At 35.0% G+C, this 17770-nt stretch overlaps 4 protein-coding genes and 1 long non-coding RNA gene across 5 annotated transcripts in view; 1 reads left to right on the top strand and 4 right to left on the bottom strand.

The window, feature by feature from the left end:
* Positions 1 to 288: 288 nt before the first annotated feature.
* LOC107724728 (parvalbumin, thymic CPV3-like) lies at positions 289 to 5054 on the bottom strand. Its single transcript, XM_016533753.1, has 6 exons — positions 4891 to 5054; positions 2303 to 2388; positions 1859 to 1923; positions 1154 to 1286; positions 706 to 815; positions 289 to 434 (listed from the first exon to the last, which is right to left on the bottom strand). The coding sequence occupies exons 1-6, from the start codon at positions 4912 to 4914 to the stop codon at positions 409 to 411; spliced, it is 444 nt and encodes a 147-aa protein (XP_016389239.1). The 5' UTR covers positions 4915 to 5054; the 3' UTR covers positions 289 to 408.
* A 775-nt stretch (positions 5055 to 5829) lies between these two features.
* Positions 5830 to 17629, bottom strand: LOC107724737 (parvalbumin beta). Its single transcript, XM_016533764.1, has 5 exons — positions 17602 to 17629; positions 6814 to 6883; positions 6461 to 6593; positions 6255 to 6364; positions 5830 to 6115 (listed from the first exon to the last, which is right to left on the bottom strand). Exons 2-5 carry the CDS (start codon positions 6872 to 6874, stop codon positions 6090 to 6092), a joined length of 330 nt encoding a protein of 109 aa, XP_016389250.1. The 5' UTR covers positions 6875 to 6883; positions 17602 to 17629; the 3' UTR covers positions 5830 to 6089.
* Positions 7248 to 8964, top strand: LOC107724739 (uncharacterized). Its single transcript, XR_001638047.1, has 2 exons — positions 7248 to 7533; positions 8648 to 8964. It is a non-coding gene; the product is annotated as an uncharacterized LOC107724739 (long non-coding RNA).
* LOC107724736 (parvalbumin beta-like) lies at positions 8790 to 13172 on the bottom strand. The gene is made up of 5 exons (XM_016533763.1): positions 13075 to 13172; positions 12615 to 12694; positions 11000 to 11132; positions 10816 to 10925; positions 8790 to 9081 (listed from the first exon to the last, which is right to left on the bottom strand). Exons 2-5 carry the CDS (start codon positions 12673 to 12675, stop codon positions 9056 to 9058), a joined length of 330 nt encoding a protein of 109 aa, XP_016389249.1. The 5' UTR covers positions 12676 to 12694; positions 13075 to 13172; the 3' UTR covers positions 8790 to 9055.
* The window catches only part of pvalb5 (parvalbumin 5), a 2794-nt gene continuing 584 nt past the window's right edge, over positions 15561 to 17770 (bottom strand). The window contains exons 2-4 of the mRNA XM_016533765.1: positions 16416 to 16548; positions 16206 to 16315; positions 15561 to 15583 (exon numbers count right to left, since the gene is read on the bottom strand). Of these exons, the coding sequence (XP_016389251.1) occupies positions 15561 to 15583; positions 16206 to 16315; positions 16416 to 16548 (266 nt within the window). The remainder of the gene's footprint in view (positions 15584 to 16205; positions 16316 to 16415; positions 16549 to 17770) is intronic.

The raw sequence follows: 17770 nt of genomic DNA, 5'->3' as shown, positions 1-17770 counted from the left end.
CAGGAGCAAAAACACCTGTGTATCGAGTGGCGGGACTGCTGAATTGAAATGAAATCTGAGTACAAGAGAGGGGAGAGATGTGTACTGAACATTCAGGACAGAACCATCGCCTGGAATTCTGCAAGAAATCAGAGACACAATTCATTCACGTGAGCTGCTCAAATAAACGACTTGCAATCACATACCGCAGTTCCTTTTTATATATGACAATATAATGTAAGCATGATATGGATATTTAAATTGCGTCTAACTTTACATGGATGTGAGTTAACAGCTCGTGCGTGCCTTGTGTGGACTCTATTGACCAGGGGGTCCCCAGGAGCAAAAACACCTGTGTATCGAGTGGCGGGACTGCTGAATTGAAATGAAATCTGAGTACAAGAGAGGGGAGAGATGTGTACTGAACATTCAGGACAGAACCATCGCCTGGAATTCTGCAAGAGATCAGAGACACAATTCATTCACGTGAGCTGCTCAAATAATCGACTTGCAATCACATACCGCAGTTCCTTTTTATATATGACAATATAATGTAAGCATGATATGGATATTTAAATTGCGTCTAACTTTACATGGATGTGAGTTAACAGCTCGTGCGCTTGTGTTCGTATGAATAGAGATCAAATGGAAACGATCACAAAACTGTCTGGATCAACTGTGTGTTAATTATGAATGACGGAAATATTATATAAAAGCCATGATTACCATCTTCTCCAATCTTGCCATCGCTGTCATCGTCAGCTGCCGACAGGAAACCCTTTGTCTCTTTATCGGTCAGTACACGAGCTCCAGGTGAGAACCGCTGCAAGAAAAACCTGGAACCACATCAGAAAGAGCATTATCTCGTGTCCCACATCAGACAGTCCTCCTGTCCGAGAAGGAAATGCTTAAAATATCAGTACGCAGACAGAGACAGGATGTACTCAAAGCAGGAGGATAAAGTGTCTTTCTTAATTAAAAGGCCGCAGCCGAATGCATAGAAACAGACTAGGTAATCCCTGTCTGTTTTTGAATACTTAATAATTCATGTGCTTGGAAAGCCAGCCCAGTAAGATAAAAAAGGCTGAAATCTGTTGATCTTGCATTGATCCTGTCAATTATCTGCTCTTCCATGTGGCTTTAAATGCATGTAGACTTGTGTGAAAGTTCCTACTTGAGTTCGTCCTCCTCGATGAATCCGCTGGCATCGTTGTCCAAGATGTTAAAGACATTCTTCACTTCCTGAGGGCTTTTCTTTGTCAGACCACACAGCTGGAAGAACTTTTTGGGGTTGAAGGAGTCAGGAGCTGGAAGAAGACCAATTACATAAGCAATTAAAAACAAGGTGACTGTGAAACCTGACACTGAAATTTAAGGAGCAGCTGAAGTCAGACGTTCACAAAAACTTAAGAAATAAATGCATTAACAGCTTCGATTCCTAATTTGCCGTTAAGCCACAAACATGCTGCTGTCTCCTACCCTCTTGATTTAAAACCACTGGACTACATCAAAACAAACGACAAGACGTTTCGGTGTTCTTCCAAACACCATCTTCAGTCGTAAAAACATACACGTAAGTCACATGACTACCAAGTTGTCCACATAGTATGCTTGTCAGATCTGATGGTATTCCAGTGGTCTCCCTCCTCATCTTGCAGGGAAGCCCCTTGTTCTCTCCATACAGCGCCGTGGCATAGTTTCTAAAACAGCATTATATGCGTCGGACAGATGATGACGTCTTAAACCCCCTCCTCTTTTCAGTGAGGGACGCTCAACCTTCACATAAGTCGCCTCCGTTACACCTCTTTCAAAGCACCTGTCTACTATGTCCAGCATCCTTACCTCATGATCATGTTATGATCACGGTCATGTCTCCTACCTTGACAGTCCTTGAGTGCACTGTCGATGGCATCAGCGGAAAGGAAAGATGAGAGTGACATGGTCCTGGAGAAGAAAAAGAAGAACGGTTTTAAATAATTCATTGATTTTCACAAGCAGCAGCCATATATAATATAATATAATACAATAAATATTATATTATATATATATATGTATATATATATATATATATATATTCTAATGCCTTTTTATCAAATAAAACTTTCATATGCATGCTTTTCAATGCACTTTTCAGTATAAAAACGTGTATATGCATGTATTTGAATGCTATTTTTATAAAAGGATTCATATACATGCAGCTTTGGTGCATTTTTTATTATTGTATGCATGCAATTTGAGGATAATTCTCATAAAAACTGACCTAAAGCAGTGCGCAATATGCTGCTAAACACAAAAAGAGATTCGCTGATTCGCAGGCACTTACCTCAGTGAAGTTCTCACGGCAGGCGAGTCAACAGAAGTAAGGCTGAGTGGTGACTGCGAGTCTGTCCAGGTGCGATTTATATAGATCTGAAGGCAGTGACAATGGGTGATTCTTGAGTTACCTGTCTGTGGATCAAATTCTAACTGCCAGGCCCTGGCTCAAATTACTTGCCTAACTAATTAACCTGTACTATTTATATCTGTTTGACTTGTGTGTGTGTGTGTGTGTGTGTGTGTGTGTGTGTATGGGCCAGCCCTTAGAAATCTGTGACGCCCTTGTAAAAGGCAAATTAAGTAATAAATGCTTTGCTGTCATGTCCCTCCCATCCTATATCATAATACACACATCACAAAAGCCCTCACACTCGTTCACCTCTCTCACGTACATCCATCCTCCTCTCAGGTTGGTCAGTCCGTCCCTCCCTCTTTCCCTTCTGCTTTACATGAGGTCATTCTAAATCCCTCGTTAGAATATTATATAAACGCTTTTATATTGCATTTCTATTGGGATGCTAGAAAACCACCTTTCCTTGTGTTTGCTTGAATTTATTGCTTCTTATAAATCCCATAATCTGCACTGGATTTTAGATTTTAGATTTCTGATTTTGTAATTTGCTCCATATTGTCTTTATGAACAGATGGGACCCCGTAATCCACTGGTCGCCAGATGCAAATCTAATTCATAGATATAGCTGTGGACAGTCTGTGTTGTTATAGAGAGTTTATCCTTCTCATTTCACCCTCCATAGGCAGACAAACAGTGAGCTGTCATTTTTCCTCTGCTGATTCAGGGATACAAGGTCACCTTTTGACTGGTGCCCAATAGCACACTGTAATCAATGTTTAAAATGCACCTGCTAGACGCATATGTTATGTAAGAGGGTGCAATATGTCAGTACTTTATGGTTTCAAGTGCAGGAAAAGAAAAAAAAAACAGACACTGCCTAACTTTTTGTCACCAAATCCCATGTTACAATTAATTTGAGGTGTTGTTTCCATCGGTGCGATGGGGTTACAGACAGCGCATCCTTCATACGTGTGTAACAGATACACTGACAGTTTTTCTTCAAGTGTCTAATATTTTGACACAGATATTGATTTGACTTTTCTAGTTATGTTATCTCATGCTTTAAAGGCTATAAACAGAAAAATATGAATAAACAGTATTGGTTTAGGTGTCACTGCATGGATGTTATAATGACAGCTTGCACATTTGCATCCTGTGCATTAACTTTTTAATCAAGATGTTTTTCTTAAATAAAACTATTCAGTTTATCTGATTAATGCATGCATAATACTGTAACTGGCTTTTTTTATATATAAATCAGTAGACTACTTTTATTTAGAAGTGATGCATTAAATTGATCAAAATGACATTAAAGACATTTATAATGTTACAAAATATTTCTATTCATCAAAGAATCTTGAAAAAATATATCACGATTTCAACAAAAATATGAAGCAGCACAACTGTTTTCAACATTGATAATAAGAAATGGTTGTTGTGCAGCAAATCAGCATATTAGAATGATTTCTGAAGGGTCACGTGACACTGATGCTGAAAATTCAGCTTTGCATCACAGGAATAAAGTACATTTTAAAACATTTAAATAGAAAACAGTTATTTAATATCGTAATAATATTTCACAATATTACTGTTTTTACTTTGATCAAATAAATGCTTTCTTGGTAAGCATAAAAGGCTTATTTCAATATTTATGTATTTATTTTAGTGCTGTCAAACGATTAATCGCGATTAATCTCATCCAAAATAAAAGTTTTTGTTTACATAATATATGTACTGTGTATATTTATTATGTATATATAAATACACACACATACAGTATATATTTTGAAAATATTTACATGTATATACATATATGTTTATATTCTTATATTTTATATTATATAAATATATTTAATATAGAAAAATAATGTTTTTCTTAAATATTTACATGCATGTGTTTGTATTTATATATACATAATAAATATACACAGTATACGCACATATATTATGTAAACAAAAACTTTCATTTTGGATGCGATTAATCGCGATTTATTTATTTATTGGCTTGTTGGTGAGTAATCTTTGAAATAGTTTCTTAATAGTTTATAATAAATGTACTGTCATTTTCGATCATTTTTGCTAAATAAAAGTATTGCTTTGTTTTGTTTTTTACTTCTTACAGACACCAAACTTTTAAAGGTAGCGTATTTCATATCAGCTGTGCTTTTACATCATGTTCGTCAGTAAATGGTACATTTTATGTGAGGATTTTAAATTTGTTTTACTAATGCATCTGTCATTATTATAGCAAGTACGTCAAGTCGGCGCACCTGCTAGTATCAACTTCTATAAGCATTTACATTGACAGTTTGAGTGCATCACAAAAGACTGCGTTAATGCATGCTCGCGTGCCTATTGAGTTGCAGGGCGCACATGGCCCATTTAAATTCATTAGGACGAGGTGTTTGCCGTGACATGCTTTGGGACACTCCATGCGTGGGATAACCCAGCGTGATGCTGCACAGAGAGAAACCCAAGAGCCTGAGGCTGACAAGGACACCGGATACAGAGGTGCTACTTACCTGCAACACTGATGTCATGGCCATGATGATACCTCATATCCTATACGGTTACTGAGCAATCATTTATTCATTTACGTTTGCTTATATTCTCTGTAAGCACTAAGTTACACTACATTGACCTCTACTAAGGTGTCTCTTTTGGCAGCCCTCAGCTACTTTTAGTGTGTCAGAGGCTAACTAGCCTAGCATGCTATTTTAGCAGGAAGAACAAGTACAACAGCAGGGACATCATTGTATCCCTAAAAGGTTTATAGTAGTACTCTAAAGTACTAATATGCACCTTTTAGGGGTACATGTGGTACAAAGATGTCCCTTTAAGTGTGCTGCTGTTTTCAGTGTAGATGCTAAAAGCCATTTTTAAATTGTAAAAATGTGCGATATAATTTTTACAATAATTATCTTGAGCGTACACTTATTCCAAATATCTACTTTTACTATCCATTCAGTCATTGTAAAGTATCGCCATCTAGTGGAAGAGATTGTTTGTTTGTGTATTTGAACAGATGAATATTGGCTTGTTGGCGAGTAATTATAATCTTTGTAATAGTTTCTTAATAGTTTATTATAAATGTCTCTACTATAATTTTTCGATCAATTTAATGCATCCTTGCTGAATAAAAGTGTACATTTCTTAAAAAAATAGAAAACAGCTATTTTAAATTGATTAAATTAAATTATTTTATTTGAACATAGGCATTGGCTTGAGTAATTATAATGTTTGTGAATATAGATGTGAGTCAAGGTATTTCACATTTGCAGTAACACTAAAACAAACAGTTATCCACCAAACAAACAGTTATTATAATAAGCACGATCCCAAATAATCCACCAAATAGTTTTTATTTCATTTTATTTTACTGAAATGGAAATGTGGTTATAAACTTTCTGCATACAGCTGGAGTGAAAAAGCAGATTTACAAGAAGAAATGAAAAGAGGTCTATATTGAAAAAGAATATTTATTCTTTTCGTATCGTCCGTTCCCGTAAAAGTGCATCAGATTTTACAGTAAGCAAAATTCATATTTAAGACAGGAGACACAACCGCTACATTCACAGTCATCGTTTTGACAGTGCGCTGCATGGGAGGAAACTTCTCATAAGCATCATGAGTATAAAAATAATTTATAGTAAGATGAAAATGGGAGGTCTTGGGCAAAGTTGTTCCTTCAGAGCAAGAGGTGTTGTTGGTCAGAAGCAATTTATGCCTTAACCAAGGCAGCGAACTCTGTCAGAAAGAAACAACCAACATGTTAAAATCTGCTTTTTAATCAAAATAGTATGCATTTGATTTTCTTAAAGTGCATGGGAAGCATAGTGAAGTGCATTTGTTATATGTTCAAGGCAGATGAGTGAATGTGACTGACCATCAACTCCGATCTTGCCGTCACCATCAGAATCTCCAGCCTTCAGGAAAGTCTTGGTCTCGCCGTCAGTCAGTGCCCTGGCATCAGCCTTGAAGTTCTGCAGGAACAGTCTGCAAACGCGAGTTTGAGAACACATTTCATTTATGGTGTTTAAAAGCCGAACCAGTCCAGTTTTAGTATTACAAAACGTATTTGTTTGCTCTTACTTCAGTTCATCCTCCTCAATGAAGCCACTCTTGTCCTGATCAATGATTGCGAAAGCCTTCTTCACATCATCAGCAGACTTGCTGGTCAGACCGACCTTGGCGAAGAAAGCCTTGTGCTTGAAGGAGTCAGCAGCTGTGTGGGAAATACATTAATAAAGGAAATAAAGGTGCTTCACGATGCCATAAAAGAACCTTTTTTGTCTAAATGGTTCCATAAAGAACCTTTAACATCTTTCACAAAAGCTTCTTCAGATTATAAAAAGGTAAGAAAGAGATGGTTCTTTAAAGAACCTTTGACCGAATGGTTCTTCTATGGCATCTCTTATATTCGGTCTGCTCGTGCTTTCTCTCACCCTTGCATGCCTCCAGTGCTGCAGAGATGTCAGCGTCGTTCAGGACTCCGGCGAAGGCCATCTTTAGCTAAATGGATATTAAAACAGGAAATACTACACACAACTCTCATTGATTGATCTCCGAAAGCTCATATGCATTTAGTCCAGTTTGTCTCCTCCAAATGTAATAATACCTGGCAAGGTTTAATCTAATAGCATTTAATTTGTTTCATGCCATCAACCATGCAAATCCCATAAAAACTGCGAAAAGGGAAGCATGTCAAATGTGGATATGAGTTACGAGGATGTTAAATCCCAAAGAGTCCGGTGTGTGTGTGTGTGACCACGAGCTCCTCTTAAAATAAACTAGCAGGCAAAAAAAAATATATATATAAAAATCCCACAGCCGATTCAGATGAAGAGAAAATTTAGGATGCAAAAGCTTTTAATTTCCATTATTTACCTTCAGCGACTCCAAATATGAATCATAATGTAATAGACACCCGTCGGCCGAGGGGCCAGTTGACATGCGCCCAGCACACACACTGTACTATATTTATCTTCAAAAATGAAGATGCTTAAAAGGTGCGTTTGAAAAAAAATTCCATCATATACTCGCATGCTAATAATACACGCTGTTGATAGTGCATGGACATATTCCTATGGACACTTGCTCACCGGGTTATATGAAGGGAGACATTCGAGACACTTTTCAGTGGGAGATTTCTGTTTGTGCTCTGGGTATGGACTCTCCGGTTGTGTTTGCTTATATTACTGGTTGCATTGTCATGTAAAATGCTTCGTTTGTTCATTTAGTTACAATATTGATAGTTTGCATGAGATTTTTGTTTGTGCTTGCTGTCTTAGATTTTACCACATTAAAAATGTTCTGGTTTTCTCTTAATGCTGTTTTCTGTATGAAAAAAGGTAATAAAAAAATAATTCTTTCATTTATGAGCATTATATGTTCATTACTTGAATGTATGATATGTTAATCTTGAACTTGAACTGTACTAATATAAAGTTGCTAAATGAATATTTGCTTGAACCTTTTTCCATTGAACTTATCAAAAAGGAGCATATTCGCCTCTCTTAAGCTATTTTTGTGAATGTGCACAGTATATTATGAAGTGTGTTACTACTATTAATTCACTCTTGAAAGTTGCATACAACCTTCAATCAGCAGAGAGCAGCAGAGTTCATCCAGCTATGGCTGGTTTCACAGTCAGAAACTCTTCTACTTGTTCTACACAGTCGAAAGATGAACTGTTTCACTAAAACTTGTTGACGCATACTCTTTTTATAATTTCTAAATAGCCTAAAGTGTCCGGGTTTCGGCTTTGTTTTCCTGTTGTTTTCATTCTTTTTGACGGAAAAATGACTGACAAGCAGTTTGACCAATAGCGCGCAGGTATTGTACATGAGCGACCAATCGTGTGCAAGAAGGCGGGATCTACAGAGAACGGTCAAAGCAATGCAAATACGCTTACATGTAATGTATTGGGGACTGTAGAGAGAAAAATCTTGGCAATTTTGAAATCCTGGTCACAAATGGTCACTCTAAATTAGAATTAAGGATAATTATATAAGTTGTCTAAAAGGTAAAGGATTTAAAGGTCTAATTAGGAATGTCAGCAGTTTGATTCACCATTGTGGTTAACAGCACATTATTGCAAGAGCATTGCCAGTTGCTCTAATGAAGTCGTGCCCGTTGCGGGGCGTTTAATGGGTTTTGGAAGACTGAGCTTGGCTGGCGCTTTGTTTGAGTGTTCGATGAGCTATTCTGAGCATTAAAGTAGCTGCCACGGACTCTTAATTGGGCATGTGAAAACTATCCGCTGCAAATCCCTTCCAGTGCATCTCAGCCTATCTCCAGGCCTTCCCTCGGCCAGCCTCGTGCCAAGAGTGCATTATTATCATGAGAGCTGCCCGGGGAGGACATCCGGCGGCGGAGCGGGAACGGCACAAACCCAAAAGATTCAGCTTCAAAGACACGGTACACCAAAACTATATTTATTCCTCGTTTTTCACTCTTCCCCAGAAGTGCATTCAAGATTGTAAATGTGCACAAGCCAGTGGGCTTGAAATACAACATCCAACTAACACAAACAGAACCCTCATCCAGACACTGTACTCAAAACTGAGTCAACTGTCCAAAGTCAGTCATAAATAAGATCATATAAAAAAAGTTCGGCTGAGAAAGATGTGAGCTGTCGTGAGTTCTGGTTCCTTGATATTTGAAGGGTCTTGGTCGGATGAAAATTTAAGCCTTTACAAGAGCAGCAAACTCTGTGAGATAAGACAGAGATGAGACTAGCGTTAGGCAATTCTGCAAATATCACCAATTTCATTTCCAAATCTCGTCAGGGGACTGTTAGTGTTGGTAAACTGCACTACTGCTCGTCATCCTACACTACAGTGGAGCTTCAGGGGATGCTGCCAAGTAAACAGACAGTGACAGTGGCAGAGCTCAATGATAAGAATGGCCTGCTGGCCTGAGAGAGTTTCTGCTTGGTTAATGGCGCTGTCACTTGCCCTACATTACATGTGATTTTTGTTCTTTTTGTAATATTTGGTTGTGAATTCTTTTTGTCAGCTTGTTAGCTAGGTAAAATCGTAGATGTCGTTAAAATCGCAAGAATGACTTGTTATAGTCTTAATATCCGTAAGAATGGGTTAACAAAAATGTCCTTGAAATTAGAATTATAAAATGTATAGTAATGAATAATATTATGAATAATAAATATAAAATATGCATATGAATAAAAGTAAATATTAAATGTATATGTAAAAATTACGTATAGAAATGGAAAGTTTCACAGGTTGAACATGTTATTGCAAATATTAATTGTAAAGAAAACCTAAAATTTGATGGGGGGAAAAAATACATTTATATGTTTGGAAAACTTAAAATTGGATGAAAAAAATTTGAATAATAAATATAAAATATGCATATGAATAAAAGTAAATATTAAATGTATATGTAAAAATTACGTATAGAAATGGAAAGTTTCACAGGTTGAACATGTTATTGCAAATATTAATTGTAAAGAAAACCTAAAATTTGATGGGGGGGAAAAAATACATTTATATGTTTGGAAAACTTAAAATTGGATGAAAAAAATAAATACGTTTATATGTATTTACATTTTGAAAAATGTTTCACTTCAGATGTTATTGCAAATTTTCTGTGCAAAGAACTTTCAATTGGATGAAAAAATATATGTATAATAATAAATGTTATTTAAAAAATGTGCACATGAATAAATATAGATATTAAAACAAAGTAGATATTAAAACATCTAAAAATTGTATCTACAATTAGAAATTCACATTTTAAAAAATGTTTCACTTGGCCGTAAGAATGGATTGAAAAATATTAGAAAATGTGTGGAAAATGTATAGTAATTTGTCAAATTTCCATATGAATGAATACATATAAGTACAAATTAAATATATATGAAAAAAATACCTATACAATTGAAATAAAAAAAATTTTAAAAAAAGTTTCACTTTATTATTTTTAAAATTCGCACATAAATAAATATACATTTAAGTAAATATTAAAACATGTATGTGAAAATTTCTATCTACAGATGTTAAAAAAAAAAAGTTTCACCTGGGTTGAAAATATTATTGCAAATTTTCTTTGTAAAGAAACGGAATAAATCTATATTTTAGTAAATATTAAAATATATATGTAAAAAAAATATGTATATCTACAGTTACAAATTGTATAAATATAAATGCTGGCAGAGCGAGTAGAAATCTAAACGACTGGCCTGACCAAACAAGCAGAAATAAACCTTACTGTTGATGTTGTGATATCACAAACAATGTCAGGTCATTTTCCTTCGATTTCCTCTGTCATATACTGTAGGCTTTTCCCAACTTCCAGGGTTTATATCCAAGCTTTCTCCCTCCACTACCAAGCCTAAAAAGCCATCGGACTTCCTCTCCTCACTTCCTTTCTAGATCTCATCTGAGATGTTAAATGCTGTCAAAATGGCATTTTTCATGTACCTTCAGCTCCAATCTTGCCATCACCATCACTGTCACCAGCAGACAGGAAGGCCTTGGTCTCGTTGTCGGTCAGAGCCCTGGCACCGTCCTTGAAGTTCTGCAGGAACAGCCTACAGGAAGAGCACAGGCCTGTTATTAACCCTGCGACCGCCGCTGTTTTACAATGATTTCTTATGATTCTCACTTCAGCTCATCCTCCTCAATGAAGCCGCTGTTGTCCTGGTCAATGATGCCGAAAGCCTTCTTGACGTCATCAGAGGACTTGGCGGACAGGCCAACCTTGGCGAAGAAAGCCTTGTGGCTGAAGGAGTCAGCAGCTGGTTTGGGATAGAAACATGCCAGTATTTCATTTGATCAAATGATGTTGCGACGCTCACGAGAACGGCTGTGTCCAGCACTTTTTACACTATTCCTTTAAGTGTAGCTACACCAGTCAAAAGGTTCGCACACACTTATCTTATTTTTAGTTTTCACTTTTTAGAAGCAATCTAAAGTCAGTGATCAAAAATACAGAAATATTATGTAAGAAGTGTGTTGACCAAAAAGTGGTAACCTGCCATTGTTACCTCAGAGAGCTATTTCTACCTGATTTCATCTATGAACGTATATCAACGAATGTAGAAATGAATGTTTTTTGGTTGATTTGGCAACGTTTTTTTTTTTACTTGGATGAAACCAGTCAATTTAGATGTTACCGTTTTAGGTTACCATTTTATAAATAGCATTAAGGGAGTTCCTGTGTAATTTAATATTTAGTCCATTTATTAAAAATGTAGTATTTTATTACATTTGAAATATTTATTAAAATGTTTACTTTTTTTTTTAAGAAACTCAATTTCTACAAAAACAAATGTCAAGCATTTAAGCAGAAGTCTTTGGATTATGTTTCGAAATACCCCAAATATAATATAATATAATTAATATAATAATATATACAATTATAAATGAGTTCCCTTGTATGCTGGCCACATGTTTCTGTCAATACTGTCCAATTCATTTATTAAAATATATTATATTTATTAAAATGTCATTTTATTATGTGGTTTTTGAAAGAAAAATACAAAATAAATTTTAACAATTTAAGCAGAAAGAACCTTTAGATCATGTTTACAAATACCTGAAATGTTAGATTATAATATAATATAATATAATGTAATGTAATGTAATATAATGTAAAGTAATATCATATCATATCATATCATCATATATCATATAATATAATATAATGTAAAGTAATATAATGTAATGTAATATAATATAATTAATATCATATCATAATATAATGTAATATAATATCATATCATATATCATATCATCATATATCATTCATATCATAATATAATATCATATCATATCATGTAATATAATGTAATGTAATATAATATAATATAATTAATATCATATCAATATAATATAATAGCAAAATTACTTTCTTTAGTGCTATACGTTAGAAATCTTTCAGAAATGTATGCATTTCATTATACATCTTAAACATTTTTTTTTATTAGTCTGAGTCCATGTTTATTCATGTATATGAAATCTTTAGATTAAATGTAAGTTATTAGTAATAGCTCAAATGAACCTCTTTGAAATCATTAGCAAACATCAGTGCATTCTGCAGTGCTTCATCAGTTCACGTGTATTAACATAGTCAGAAATGTGATTTGATTCATACGTCTTTATATTTGAATGTGCATGAACTGCTGATCTGTTACGCAGTTGCCAATGACTTCGACATGGCAGTTATTTATACCCAGTTGTGATAAACTGTAATATGAGATTATCACACGATGTCTTACCCTGGCAGGCAGCAATAGCAGCATCCACATCAGCTGCGGCGAGCATAGCAGCAACGGCCATTGTTCTGGTTCTGATTAAGCTGCAAAACAGCAAAATACTGAATAAGAGCAACGCACAAAATGCAATACATCAATAAACAATCCCATATTCCCCCATAAATTCAAACATCTAGACTCATGCATCTCGGACCCATCAGCAAGTGCCTGGTTTTCCTCTTATACAGACGCAAGAGAAACATTTACACTAAAGCACTACCGATCGCAAGGCTTTATCATCTATATAGTTATCCTCGGCGTCAAGCCATTCAGTGTCCAAGGTCTCCCGTCTTTAGCCTCTGCATCCACATGCTCCTGATGCTGTCCATTAACACAACATATTCCACAGGCCCTGTCCATGATCCTAAAGTGTTAACAAGTCGACGAGCCTCTGTAGACCGCTGCATCCGCTGCATGGACTCACCTTGCGCTTGTCTAAGGCGAGTGAAAAACCAAAGGAGTTAGTCGAGGTGTGACTAACACTTCTGGGGGTCCCAGCTTATATACCCTCAGCCTCAGCATTTACAGGAATTCGATGCTCAGTAACAGATACTGCATGTGGGTCTACGTTAGGAATAGTGTCGAAAAAATGTGTCCAGTAGTCAAGTTGGGCTATTTTTAGTCTCCCGAGCGATGTTCAGAACCATGTGTGGGACCCTATATATCATGAGGCCCTCCTCCCTCAGCCGGCTCGGGTTAAAGCAGACATCCGCTCCCACCTTATCACGAGTTTGATCAAGATGTTTACTTTTATTCCAGCTTTAATTGGACATTTGTGGACAAAAACCCGTCAGATATCACTGAGCGTGTGTTTGTTTGATTGGGCCGGATCGGGTTTCTCTCCCAGGTTAGAAACTCTGAGAGCTGTGGCGCAATAAATGCCGTCTCGAGGCTGTAAATCATGTCATTGCGTGATAAGAATAATTCGCACACGACATTGAGGGGCTTATTATGATCAATACTGAAACGTTAGCAGGAGTATTGTGTTCATGTCACAGGCTGGATTAGAGATAGTTTTCATATTACTCATTTTATATGGCCTTACATGAAGCATATTGTAGAATCTGAAGATGAAAGCTTCATAACACCCTTCATATTTCTTGTACACTAAATGAATGGCGTAGGATCTACTTTGAAATCATTTGTATTTAGAAATTGCTGGTGTAATACAAAGAAATGGCATTTTCAATGTCTTGAAAAATGTATGGTAATAATCTTTGTTTTATTTACAACTTTAAAACACATTGGTTAATTCATTTTTTTCATAATTGCTAATCTTTGAAATTATTGGAACCATTATTTTCATTTCTTATTTATCCTCTTATTTTTAAATTAATGTGATTTTAATATTATCATTTTATTTATTTTTATTTTTGTAATGTTTGTAGTGCTTTCTTTTTCGTATATTTGGATGTGATTTTCACTTCTAAAATTTAAATTCTGTTTTTATGTCAAACATTTATTTTATTTTATTTTATACTTAATATAGGTGCTTAAAAGGTTCTTCACAGCGATGCCATAGAAGAACCATTTTTGGTTCCACAAAGAACCATTCAGTCAAAGGTTCTTTAAAGAACTCTTTCTTACCTTTTTCTTCTATGGCATCGTGAAGCACCTTTATTTTTAAGAGTGTAGTATTCATTCAGGTGCAACCACCTACAGCACCATAGCATCACGGTAGAAAGTTTTGTATGGGCAAACAGTTTTTTTTCTTCAGAAAATGTACACATGTAGTTCTTTCTAATCTCTTCTTCACCATGCGTTACACACACACACACACACACACAGACAAACTGCTGACATAGACCATCCTCTTTTTCAGTGACTTTCAAAATGATAAATGATAAAAATGTAACAGCAAAAAATAAATAAATAAATAAATAAATAAATCAAACATTCTCCTAAACTTTGTATCATAACAGTTCTTGAATTATATAATGCTTCAGAAGGGGCCAGTGTTTGGAGGAATGTAGGTCTTAGAAACAAAAAAGATGGCAATGCCAAAGTAGCACACACAAAAAAGATGTTTATTCACAGTGACATTTTCATTTTTGAAATCTGAAGTTGCTCTACAGCAACTATCTTATTACAGTACAGTTAATCTGTTCCTCAACAGCTTTTGGCTACTAAACTGGTACTAAATTACTAGTCCCCCCTCTCAGTCTGTACAAAACACAATTATGAACTGTACAATAACACCACAGTGGAAATAAATTTTTATAATAAAAGTACAATAAATACTAGCTGCACTCAAGTTTTGCCAGGTATCGTGTATCGTCTTGTGAGTGTATTTTATTTAATTTTTAAGAGTGTATTTTATTTTATTTTTAAGAGTTTATTTTATTTTATTTTTAAGATTGTATTTTATTTTATTTTATATTATTTTTAAGAGTGTATTTTATTTTATTTTATATTATTTTTAAGAGTGTATTTGATTTTATTTTATTTTTAAGAGTGTATTTGATTTTATTTTATTTTTAAGAGTGTATTTGATTTTATTTTATTTTTAAGAGTGTATTTGATTTATTTTTAAGAGTGTATTTTATTTTATTTTTAAGAGTGTATTTTATTTTATTTTATTTCATTATTTTATTTTATTTTATTTTTTATTGTTGTCATGTCCTGTATTTCATACAATTGAAAAGTATAAAAGATCACATGAGGCAAAGCTGGATAAAAGAATTCCTGTATTTGGAGACTTCATTTTATTGAGCAGTTTCATATATTCTATAATCACTAGTTACAGAAGCAAAGATTGATGCGTTCTCAATTTGCACATTTACTACAAAGACTTGCTAAACATATTTTAATAAGCAACTCACATAAAAAGCAATCACAGATAGGCTAATGCATGCAAATAAATAAGAGAGAATCATGAAATGAAGTTCAGTGAAGACATTCACCACATTTTCATTTCAGCAAGGCGCAGAATTCTGAGAAAAAAAGAAGAAAAGCGAGAAAAACAAGTGAAATGCTGTCCCAAATATTTGAGACTGTTCAGTCAACATTGTCCAATTCATTGATTTCAAATGAAAGTAGTAAAGTAGAAAGTAGTTTTGGAAAGAAATTAAACTTCTACAAAACTAATTTTAACAATATTAAGGAATAAATACAGTAAGCATGATTGTGATCTGTGTTGCTGGTGAGTGTGTGTGTGTGTGTGTGTGTGTGTGTGAGTGTGTGTGAGAGAGTGTGTGTGTGTGTGTGTGTGAGCTTCTACAAAACTAATTTTAACAATATAAGCAGAAATCTTTAGGCCATGTTTCCAAATTCCCAAATGTTAGAATATAATCTACTATAATAGAACACTTCTCAGAAAGAAAGAAAAAAATACATTCTGTAAATATGAAAGTGCGGATGCTTCTCACATGCAAATCTAAGTTCTTTTCTTCACTGCCAGCGTCAGTGAATTCCCAGGAAGTAGAATTGGTCTAATTCTCATTTGTCCAGCTGATTAAGTCAGGAGCCAGACAGTGAAGGAGGAGCCCTGGTTTCTACAGGAGTACGGCTCCCTGGGGCCTATTCTGCAAGGCCTAAGAGCTGATTTGGATTTACCTTGCATGCCAATTTTGCCGTCTCCATCACTGTCTCCAGCTGCCAGGAGAGTGTTGGTCTCGGCCTCTGTGAGCTCTCTGGCCTTCGGGCAGAAGTTCTGGAGGAAGCGTCTGGAGAGGACACACAATCAAAGAACAGCATGCGACAATTCAACTACATATACTAGTGCTACAATCCACGAATAAACAAGGTTTAAAGAGAATGCTTTACTTCAGCTCCTCTTTTTCAATGAATCCGCTCTTGTCCTGGTCCAGGGCCTTGAACACCCTCTCCCCGTCGGAAGCAGCTTTACCTAGCAGGCCCACATGTTCAAAGAACGCCTGGAAGTTGAAAGTCCCTGGGGCTGAAAGACAAAAATATGATAAACAAAATAGAATATGAAATGTCTAGACCTAAATGTAAGATTTATTTGTATTTGGAGTTCATATGAAAGTTCCGTCCATTTCGAATGAACACAAGCTAATAAACCAAATGTGATGCATATTCGGCAGTCATACATACATACATGAAAATAAACAAAAGTTAAACTTTATATATTATATATCATCGGTGATCATGAATATTGCTTGTTCCACAGCTAGCCTTACATTAACATCACTGGAGTACATTTTACAAGAAAATACTATTTCAGTTTTTCTACTTGCAAATTTCAGTTTGTTATTTGCCATTTCTTTATAATTAATTGTGCAATTTACGAGCAATTTCTAAGTGAAAATTGTTTCTAGACCGCTTTTTTTTTTTCAGTGATATTGTAACTATATGTTCATACTTTTAAACTGAATAAATTGTTTTCACAATGAACATGCTTGAATAAATGCATTCAAATGCATAATTACTTAAATCAAATCTAATAGATGCAAATAGTTTATAAACTATGCCATGATTTTTTTGGGGGTGCAGAAATCTTACCAATTTCTTACCTGTTTAATGTATGTTTGACTGATGAATATGCATCACTTATTACAGTAGTTTATGTTAAAACTGTATGGAAATTTCATACATAAGATAAATAAATCTTAAATGTAGGCCTTTTTTTTATTGTATTATTTTATTTTATTTTATTTTAGAATGGAATAGAATGCCAACTGTTTTTCTGGTCTGACTTTGGCATTGATGCCCAATGGACTGCTACTAGTTGCATTAATGCTAACTCAATATGGTTGTATAATAATTTTTAATAAACCCTAAGGTACAAAAGCAAAAACATCTCTGTACCTTATTTACCCCTAAATGCTACATATTACTTTAAAGCTACATAATTAGTCATTTAGAAGTACATATTAGTACCTTTTTATGGGTACCGCTTTGTACCTTTTTTTCGGAGAGTGTAATTTGCATGTGCATGTGATTCAAAAATAGATATTAGATATATTGCATTGGTTTGGATAACATATTTTTGTGTCATTTGTGATGAATAGTTACAGTAAGCATGATTGTGATCTGTGTTGCTGGTGTGTGTGTGTGTGTGAGTGTGTGTGTGTGTGTGTGTGTGTGTGTGTGTGAGAGAGTGTGTGTGTGTGTGTGTGTGAGAGTGTGTGTGTGTGAGAGTGTGTGTGTGTGTGTGT

The sequence above is a fragment of the Sinocyclocheilus rhinocerous genome, unplaced genomic scaffold, assembly GCF_001515625.1.
Source record: "Sinocyclocheilus rhinocerous isolate Xijiao unplaced genomic scaffold, SAMN03320098_v1.1 scaffold275, whole genome shotgun sequence".
NCBI classification, from domain to species: domain Eukaryota; kingdom Metazoa; phylum Chordata; class Actinopteri; order Cypriniformes; family Cyprinidae; genus Sinocyclocheilus; species Sinocyclocheilus rhinocerous.
This window is presented reverse-complemented; position numbering and strand designations above follow the sequence as displayed.

Excerpts from the sequence above, each read along its gene's own strand:
- LOC107724737 (XM_016533764.1), bottom strand. The coding sequence starts at position 6,874 with ATGGCCTTCGCCGGAGTCCTGAACGACGCTGACATCTCTGCAGCACTG. Across the intron at positions 6,365-6,460 it reads ATTGAGGAGGATGAACTGAA|ACTGTTCCTGCAGAACTTCA; the intron begins GTAAGAGCAAAC and ends TCGCGTTTGCAG. Across the intron at positions 6,116-6,254 it reads CGGCAAGATCGGAGTTGATG|AGTTCGCTGCCTTGGTTAAG; the intron begins GTCAGTCACATT and ends TCTTTCTGACAG.
- LOC107724728 (XM_016533753.1), bottom strand. The coding sequence starts at position 4,914 with ATGGCCATGACATCAGTGTTGCAG. Across the intron at positions 1,287-1,858 it reads TGCACTCAAGGACTGTCAAG|CTCCTGACTCCTTCAACCCC; the intron begins GTAGGAGACATG and ends GTCTTCTTCCAG. Across the intron at positions 435-705 it reads TGGCAAGATTGGAGAAGATG|AATTCCAGGCGATGGTTCTG; the intron begins GTAATCATGGCT and ends GATCTCTTGCAG.
- LOC107724736 (XM_016533763.1), bottom strand. The coding sequence starts at position 12,675 with ATGGCCGTTGCTGCTATGCTCGCCGCAGCTGATGTGGATGCTGCTATT. Across the intron at positions 11,133-12,614 it reads TGCTATTGCTGCCTGCCAGG|CTGCTGACTCCTTCAGCCAC; the intron begins GTAAGACATCGT and ends ATCCCAAACCAG. Across the intron at positions 9,082-10,815 it reads TGGCAAGATTGGAGCTGAAG|AGTTTGCTGCTCTTGTAAAG; the intron begins GTACATGAAAAA and ends CTTATCTCACAG.